Genomic DNA, 10000 nt, shown 5'->3' on the forward strand with positions numbered 1-10000 from the left:
CTATCTATCTATCTATCTATCTATCTATCTATCTATATATCTATATATCTATCTATCTATCTATCTATCTATCTATCTATCTATCTATCTATCTATCTATATATCTATATCTATCTATCACATCCCCGAGGATAACACAGCTTGGGTGAGATCTGAATTTTTCAGACAAAAGTTTTCATAACACTGCCAAATCCCAAAGCTACTAGCGCTCAATAAAAGCGGGATCACTTACTGCACATTGTGGTATCAGATAGCATCACTTCACTCTAGGCAACTCTTTAACGAAACTATGCAGATTCCGTGGCTTACAAGAGGGAACCTCTGAATATTTTTTATGCAACTGTCCAACATTAGGGTCTCGCAGAGATTAGATCTTGGGTGTTGCCTTACTTACCGCCAAAAAACATCTTCTGACTCTAAACAACTAAACTAGTTGCCTTCAAGCGTGAACTAAAAGACACATAGGTCGCAGTCTTTCGTTCCTCTAAATTCGAACGAACATTTCTTTCTCATTTTATATTGAAATCAATAACAATTATTCGAATTTATTTGTTGTTTTCAACATAAAACATGAAAATACTACTTCGTTCACATTAAGTGGAACAGGCCCTAAATCATTTAAATTTTAGAAAAACACGTTTTTTTATTCTCAATTCTATCATTTATATATTTAACATGTTCTGTTTATCTTTTTCGTTTTAGTGATATTATGGAAGAATATTGGACACTATCCAATCATGAAAATGTTGCTAGAATGCGTCTAAAGTTGGAACCACAATTATATCCCAATAAACATGACAATGCCTCAAAGTTACGTGACAATGCCACAAATCATTATGATGCCAAGTAAGTTTTCACGACATAGGTTATGTGAAGGATTGATTCTCTAACGCCACTTAGCCTCTAAAGATATTTTTTTTAATATTATTTATTTATTTCTTCGCAGAGAAATTTCCGAATTTGATTCGACAATTAAAAACGTAGTTGTACGCGACTTTTTAGCCAACGATGAAAATTCACAATTGGAAGAAGATTTACGCCAGACAATAGAACAACAATCACAACAAGACAATACTTTAGAGAAATTAGTCATATCTCAGGAGTGTGAATTGATAACTTTAATGACCAAAGTTAAGGGTCGCATAGAAGTTAATCAAACATTATTTACATTTATTGACTTGAGTCCACCAGCAGAAGATGGTTCAAAACATGATTTTAGGTAAGATTTCTAGAAACAGTAATGGAATCTAAATTGATCAAAATATTAAATATTTTCTTTAATAATTTTGTTTAGATTTTCTATAAATAAAATACGTGAGGTTCACTTAAGAAAATTTAATTTAAGAAGAAGTGCTTTGGAAATCTTTCTAATCGATCAAACAAGTTATTTTTTGAATTTTACCACCAAGGTGAGATATTTTTGGTTTTACTTATGTTACAGCCTGGTTTACTTTTACCTTGTTTCCAGACTCGTAATAAAATATTTTCAAAAATCTTAAGTCTACAACCGCCAAATATATTATATGGTTCCGGTAGATCACCAGCAGAGCTGTTGAAAACTTCCGGTTTAACACAGAAATGGGTGAATCGTGAAATATCGAATTTTGAATATCTTATGTATTTAAATACGATAGCAGGTAAGATTTTTGAAACTACTGAAACCTCTTAATATTATAAAAATGTCTATATTTGCTTTTAAGGTCGTTCTTATAATGATTTAAGTCAATATCCAGTCTTCCCTTGGATTTTAGCTGACTACACAAGTGATATATTAGATTTAACTGATCCCAAATCCTTTAGAGACCTTTCTAAACCTATAGGAGTGGTAAGTTCCTTTATATTTCTAAGTATTTTTATATATTTTAAAATAAAAGTTGTTTTGTTTCTTCAGATAAATCCCAAAAATGAAGCCGAGGTACGCTCGAAATACGATTCATTTGAAGATCCCTCCGGTGGTATACCGAAATTTCACTATGGCACTCACTATTCCAATTCCGCTGGTGTACTACATTATTTATTGAGAGTGGAACCGTTTACCTCGTTGCACATTGAATTGCAGAGTGGTCGTTTCGATGTGGCCGATCGTCAATTTCATTCTATACCACAGACATGGAAACTTTTAATGGACAATCCGAATGACGTTAAAGAGTTGATACCGGAATTTTTCTATTTTCCTGAATTTTTAAAGAATATGAACAAGTGGGTTTTGGTTTTTGTTTAATTATAATTTGTATACTTATAATTTTGAAATATTTATTTAGATTTGATTTGGGTCATTTGCAAATAACGAAGGAAAAAGTTGATGATGTTATACTGCCACCTTGGGCGACCACACCTGAAGAATTTGTTGCCATACACCGCAGAGCCTTGGAATCGGAATATGTTAGTCAAAATTTACATAATTGGATTGATTTGATATTCGGGTAAGTAAATTTTTTGAAGGATAGATAGATAGATAGATAGATAGATAGATAGATAGATAGATAGATAGATAGATAGATAGATAGATAGATAGATAGATAGATAGATAGATAGATAGATAGATAGATAGATAGACAGATAGATAGATAGACAGACAGATAGATAGATAGATAGATAGATAGATAGATAGATAGATAGATAGATAGATAGATAGATAGATAGATAGATAGATCGATAGATAGATAAATAGATAAATAGATGGATAGATAGATAGATAGATAGATAGATAGATAGATAGATAGATAGATAGATAGATAGATAGATAGATAGATAGATAGATAGATAGATAGATAGATAGATAGATAGATAGATAGATAGATAGATAGATAGATAGATAGATAGATAGATAGATAGATAGACAGATAGACAGATACAGACAGATAAACTTACTAAAATACTTTCTACTTGTATGTCTTTCTCTAGCTACAAACAAAAAGGACCCAAAGCTGCCGAAGCCTTAAATGTTTTCTACTACTGTTCTTACGAGGGAGCTGTTGATTTGGATAAGATCACCAATCCAGTAGAAAGAGAAGCAGTTGAAGGTAGTTTTTCTTAATTACATATAAACAATAATTTCCATCGCCATTTTACCACCAACAGGCATGATTAACAATTTCGGTCAAGTTCCTTCACAATTGATGCGTGAACCACATCCGCGTCGTTTAACTCAGGAAGAAACAACTCTAAAACTTTTAAGAGCCGAATTAAAGCGACCCGATTTGACACAATTTCTCGATAAGGTTGTACAATATTATTGTGAAATTTCAGCACCAAAAGATCCTATAGTCTATTTGAGTCCACCAAGATCACCACCGCGTTCTTTTCTACAACTAAGTCCTGATATGCTGGTAAGCATATCAAAATCTTGTATTTTAGGTTGTAATTCTTGGATGTCATACGATAAGGATAGAGGTTTTCTACTGGAAATTGATGCCACTACTACGAACTTAAAGTAAGTTCCCTAAACTAAACGAAATGAAATATGAAAATATGTTTAATTGTATATCTTTTAGAAATCGTAAACGTATATTTGGTCCCTTACATCCCTCACAAATGCCTCATTCGCAAATGTTTGCTATTAGCACGGACGGCAAACTTTTGTATGCGGGCGGTATATGGGATAATTCTTTAAGGGTTTATAGTTTGCACAAAGGAAAAACATTGGCCTCGGTAACCAGACATTTAGGTAAGTTTAAAAGAAAGAAAATATAAGAAAAATGGTATAAAAACAAATATTTTTATTAAATTTATTAATTATTGTTTCAACTTTACCTCTTTACAGATATTATCACCTGTCTGGCTTTAGACAATTGTGGCTCTTATTTGGTAACGGGTTCTCGTGACTGCACCTGCATAATCTGGAGTATCCAAGGTTTACATTCTGGTGCTAATAATAACTCCTCCAATATACCGGTTCATGCTCTAACCAGCCAAACTAATTTGCAGTCCATAATGCAGTTGAATACACAAAATAGTTTTTCACCCAAACCCTTGACAACATTATACGGTCACGATGATTCGATATCAAGTGTAGCCATCTATACTGAACTGGATATGGTGGTGTCGGGTTCATTGGTAAGATAAACTAAATAATTGTTACAATTTATATAAAATAAATTTTATATTAATTTGTTTATATTTTGTTTTTAGGACGGCACTGTTAATGTTTATACCATACAAGATGGTCAATTTGTTCGCACTTTAAAGCCAATTGGTTGTACAGAGTTTTGTGTACAGATATCGTATGTAACAGTTTCATATCATGGTAAGTGTGAAATGTTTAATTTTAACATTAATTTGTCTGTTAATAAGAAATATTTGTCGCCTTAAGGTATGCTTTAGAATTTGTTTTATTATGAAAGGCTAATGGGTTAAACTTATTTATAGCATGATATAAAATGTTAATGCTAGAATATATTACAATTTCCTAATTACTTTTTAACTTGGAGCATCCTGAATGAAACCTTTTAAAATTTGCCCATTTTAACACTATTCTACCTTTTGTGGGAAATACAAGGCCATAAAGTTGTTTAGTCCTGTTTCAATATATTAGGTTGAAAGGTCATTTTACTTGTATTTGTTTTATAGCTGATCAATCTGGCAGTCTTTCTCTATTTAGTCCATAAAACATACAAAATCAGTTTACATTTCGGATTACGTCTAAAATTTTTTTAATAAGAAGATCCCTCTGCAGACATATCAACAGCTTTTATGACACTAATTCCAATTTTTTCTCACGATAAAGTTCCAACTAAAAGCGCTAGGGGTCTCAGTATACTCGACCCCATACAAGTATAGCTGCAAAAATTGCATTAAATAAAGATAAAATGCGATAAAGAAGTTATAGAAACCAAATCTGTCTAGCCGGTTCTAGTACCGGCTGTCAACCCCAGCAACAACAATACAATTTTCTGCTGCGGAGCAACCATATTCTACCCATTCCCACAACAATTGGATGCCCGCTCCGGAACGACCCTATTCTCAATCGACCAAAGATTGTGAAATCAGCATCAGCTGCATCAACCGGAAGTTTTTCCTCCAGGAAAGAACATCCAGTTACAGCCAACCTGTTGCAACAACATTGTACCCTATCGTTCCCATGACAATTGGATTTGTGCTCCGGATCAATTTCAGTCATCAGCCAAAGATTGTAACACAGCGAAAGCTGCAGTAACCGAAAGTTTTTTTCCTAGTAATGAACTATTGGCCACCGTAGAACTGTTACGACAAAAACCCTATTCCATGAGGATATGTTCCTAATGGACTATGTTTCTAATGGATTCTAACCAAAACAGTCTACCCTATTCTATCCTGTCGTACCCACGACAATTGGATTTGTGCTACGGATCATTTGGAGACATACTCGGCCAAAGATTGTCAACACAGCGAAAGCTGTATTAACCGAAAGTTTTTCGCTAGAAATGAACTATTGGCCACAGTAGAACTGTTGCAACAACAACCAGATTGTCAACACAGCGAAAGCTGTTTAACTGAAAGTTTTTTTTCGCTAGGAATGAACTATTGGCCACAGTAAAACTGTTGCAACAACAACAATCCTATTTCATGAGGATCTGTTCTTAATGGATTCTACCCCTTACATAAGATCCCTTTAAAATTACTTCAACTCTCATTACTGACTGGAAAATAACGCTCTAAAAATGTATCAACCGGAAGTTTTTTCCCCAGGGAAGAACATCCAGTGACAGCCAACCTGTTACAATAACAACCAAATATTAAGAGAATAGGTCAATAAATTCACTTTCTGCTGATGCCTGCAGTAGTCACCATTGGAAGCACAAGGGTATAGGCTTCATGTCTGCTTTTTAAAAATATGTTCTACCTTATCACACTAGCTTCCAGGCAGAAGTCTGTGCCACATCAGGGGTTAATATATTTATCAATAGCCAGAAGGGAATTAGAGCGATATCAGATCCATATTGTATTAAATCAATGTTTTAACAGAATAAAGGTTTTAGAACACTCGAGAGTAGTAGGCAAAGATATTTACGACCTTACTCATAATGAAAAACGCTGCTTTTTTATGTATAATTTCCCACAAGGGAAATATATCAGCTCTTTAGTTAGTAGTTAGTTTTTTATAATGAATAAGTCCTCTAAAAGATAGTTAACCAGACAAACGCAAAACAATTTGACTCAATGAGAGCTAAATTAAAAACAAGCCTGAGAGTTAGAGAAAGATCCAAATATCTTAGGATTCTCACTCACAATACTCATCATTACACTCAAATAGAAGAAATAATCTCTATAATCCAATATTCTAAATTAAATATCAAACCAATTTTAAAGGGTTTTATAAATGATTAAAAGTGAAACCAAATCTAGGCAAATAACAATGGCAAATGTTAAACCCCTAAAATTATCAAATTATTTATAGTGAAAGTTATTTCTATAAACGTGAGTTAGTACATATATTTATTTAACACTTGTCTATTGTCATAATTTCATAATATGTATCACATTTAAACAAAACAAAAAAATTATCAACCTTCCAAAATATCACGTGACTTCACATTTAAAATGCAAGCAGAGTGTGAATGATAATAATACTAAGAATACATAAATACATATACATATGTATGTATATGATGAATATTTATATTTTAGTGTTATCTCTTTCATTGTTTACTTAGAAATATTGAATTGCTTTATAAGTTTATAAAAGATTCTAAACTAAATATCAAAAACCTCAAACTAAACCAAAGGTCTTATTTGATTTTCTCTTATCAATATTTTATATTGTTTAATATTTAATTTAAACTCAATATGTCTACTTACAATGTATGTATGCATATGACTACATAAGTGCTCAATCATCGTTGTCTTCTGTATTACATGACATACTTTATTGTACTTTAGTTGTTTTTTTTTATTTTTTTATTTTATTTTATTACTTGGTAAATACTTACATACTTTAAGCAAATAATGAATTCACAAAGTCTCGTGTTTCTTTAAACAAGTAAACTCTTTGATCGTCAGAATAAGAGTGAAACACAGTGGATTGATGTAGTTGAAATATACTCAGAAATAAACTACATGTACTTCATATCGATTATGTATGTATATATATCTATCTATCTATCTATCTATCTATCTATCTATCTATCTATCTATCTATCTATCTATCTATCTATCTATCTATCTATCTATTTATATATCTATCTAACTATCTAACTATCTATCTATTTATCTATCTATCTATCTATCTATCTATCTATCTATCTATCTATCTATCTATCTATCTATCTATCTATCTATCTATCTATCTATCTATATATCTATCTAACTATTTATGTATCTATCTATATATCTATCTATCTATCTATCTATCTATCTATCTATCTATCTATCTATCTATCTATCTATCTATCTATCTATCTATCTATCTATCTATCAATCTATAATAAAAATTGATATTTCATTTCCTTTTTTTTTTTGCCTCAATCATTCCACTGTTTTTCGCTTGCCTTTGTAGTTCATGTAAAATTTATGTTGTAACCGTTCTTTTATTATCATATTACCAGAGACATTGTTGACTTATCAAATTACCCACCTGCAGAAAAAACTTTAATTTACCTGTCATATAGTCCCCTCTAAGCAATTGTCCATGTTTTTTTTTCTCCTTTTTTTCTTCGTATTGTATTTCAATCTACTTAATATTGTGCTAATAATATTATTATATCAAAGTAATATAAATTTATATTATATCACTTCATAATTTTACAAAACTGATTGAGTATAATTTGTGATAAGATTGTTGAATATTACTTAAACGGTTTATTATGCCTATAATAAAAAGAAAATTACAATTAAATTTTTCTGATTTTAAATTAATTTAAAAATTATTAAATCTGTTTGAATGATCACTTATTTAAATGATAATTGGAAATGAAGAAAGAACTCAAAGACTTAGATCTTAAATTAAAATCTAGCAATATTGATTGAACCAAAAAAGTTAAAGAAGAGAATATGAACTTCTAAAAAACTAAATAATGTTTAAAACGGAAAAAGGCTAATAGCTCTCTTTTAAACTCTCTATTGATCTCTTATATTCATACATATACATATATATTCTATCATGTATTATCTGCCTATGACTGCTTTAAAACATGATCCATTTTTACTATTTGAACAAAAAATGATTCTAAATCAATTCTCAAACTGCATTCAAATGAACACATACTTTATAAATGACGTTATAATAATTTTTTGCGTTTCAGGCAAATTGCACTTCTTCGTACTTCTTCTTCAAATTTGAATTTTTTGTTTGATTTAATTATCGCTTTGTCGAGAATCGTGCGACTACGTTTACATGATAACAGAAATAATTCTGAAACATATTCTGATTGGTTTAACATATTTTTGTTGGTGTTGTTGTAGTAACAAACATTAAATACTTCTTCATTTATATTTCAATAAAAAATAACTGTATTTCAATCAACCGTTTAGGAAAGACGCCATTTCTTTATGTGGTTCAGTGGAATGACGCAGTATTTTTAAGATTTTAATACAGAAGTATTGAGCATTAACAATTAAGAAATAAAGTCATATATGAAGTAAAATAAAGACTATTTTGTTTAAATATTGATATTATATTAAATATACGAGATTTGTAAAGTCTTTAATAATCTTAAAGTCACGCGATTATATCAGTAGATTTTGATTGCCTGATATTAGCTTGGCGCCTACATGCGTTGGTAAATTTTTATCAGAATAGCGTGTTATCATTTCCAAAGCATTCCTGAGAGATTATTGACATATATTTCAAAATATTCCAATTTAAAAAAAAGCAGGTGTTGGCATTAGCTAGGGGTTGTACCAACAAAAACTCCTGATAAGTAATTTTGCAAACTTGCAAATATGTTGTTATTTTACACAAGCCAATTAAATACTTCTAAGGAAAGTTAGATAGATAGATAGATAGATAGATAGATAGATAGATAGATAGATAGATAGATAGATAGATAGATAGATAGATAGATAGATAGATAGATAGATAGATAGATAGATAGATAGATAGATAGATAGATAGATAGATAGATAGATAGATAGATAGATAGATAGATAGATAGATAGATAGATAGATAGATAGATAGATAGATAGATAGATAGATAGATAGATAGATAGATAGATAGATAGATAGATAGATATAGAATGGATCGAAGTTACTAAAGTCAGTAACACCCCATTTGTCTCACCTTGTCGAATTGAAGTTTATTACCACTTCTTTAAAATATACGTTATTTGAACTCAGTGCTAACTAGTTTCTATCTATTAAAAAAATGCCCTTAGTGATGCGGCAAACTGAAATAAGATTTCTATTAATAAATTTTCGATGTCAAAAAACTAAACTTTGTACTATCCGCAAATATGTATTTCTTAATAAAATATTTAAAATATGCTAATAAATGTCAAATGTTACGTTTCGTTTTACCTTAATTTGTCTGATTTCTTATTGGACCCCATTAAATTGTAAGACGTCAGAACCGTCTTAATTATTCACGCCATTACGACTTTTTTGTTAACATATTCACAAAATTTAAATTTATGTCGGTAATTTTTCTCACCATTTTTAAATTGATGTATGAATATGTATGTTTATTAATTCTCTTCAAAGCATATTATATTATTATAGCATAACTTTTGCTATAATTTTCATTTTGTTTTTTGTTTTTTTTTTTTTTGCATAAATTTTCGACTTCCACATGGTGATGTTTTTCTTAATTTTATATTTTATACGTTTCATAACTTACTATTGTGTCCTCAATAGTTTTTTTTTTTTTGTCTAAAGGCACAAGCTAAAAAAGATTTATGAACTCATAAATATGTTCCCACCATCATTATCGTTCTAAAAATCTAATATTAAATAGATTAATATAAATTCTTCAGAATTTTACTTATTGTCTACGTGAACGCAAAAATAAAAAAAGATATCATAGATAAATTAGAAAAACTTAAAATGTCGTATGACTGATATCGCCACCAACAGATATAAAAAGT

At 30.3% G+C, this 10000-nt stretch overlaps 1 protein-coding gene across 1 annotated transcript in view; it reads left to right on the forward strand.

Annotated features, from left to right (window-relative positions):
* The first annotated feature begins 696 nt into the window (after nucleotides 1-696).
* The window catches only part of LOC124420085 (neurobeachin-like protein 1), a 27202-nt gene continuing 17898 nt past the window's right edge, over nucleotides 697-10000 (forward strand). The window contains exons 1-12 of the mRNA XM_046951869.1: nucleotides 697-846; nucleotides 947-1219; nucleotides 1295-1409; nucleotides 1469-1637; nucleotides 1701-1825; nucleotides 1892-2199; nucleotides 2262-2423; nucleotides 2905-3023; nucleotides 3082-3433; nucleotides 3495-3667; nucleotides 3764-4056; nucleotides 4132-4246. Of these exons, the coding sequence (XP_046807825.1) occupies nucleotides 710-846; nucleotides 947-1219; nucleotides 1295-1409; nucleotides 1469-1637; nucleotides 1701-1825; nucleotides 1892-2199; nucleotides 2262-2423; nucleotides 2905-3023; nucleotides 3082-3433; nucleotides 3495-3667; nucleotides 3764-4056; nucleotides 4132-4246 (2341 nt within the window). The 5' untranslated portion in view covers nucleotides 697-709. The remainder of the gene's footprint in view (nucleotides 847-946; nucleotides 1220-1294; nucleotides 1410-1468; nucleotides 1638-1700; nucleotides 1826-1891; nucleotides 2200-2261; nucleotides 2424-2904; nucleotides 3024-3081; nucleotides 3434-3494; nucleotides 3668-3763; nucleotides 4057-4131; nucleotides 4247-10000) is intronic.

This window comes from Lucilia cuprina, chromosome 5 (genome assembly GCF_022045245.1).
Source record: "Lucilia cuprina isolate Lc7/37 chromosome 5, ASM2204524v1, whole genome shotgun sequence".
Lineage (NCBI taxonomy): Eukaryota > Metazoa > Arthropoda > Insecta > Diptera > Calliphoridae > Lucilia > Lucilia cuprina.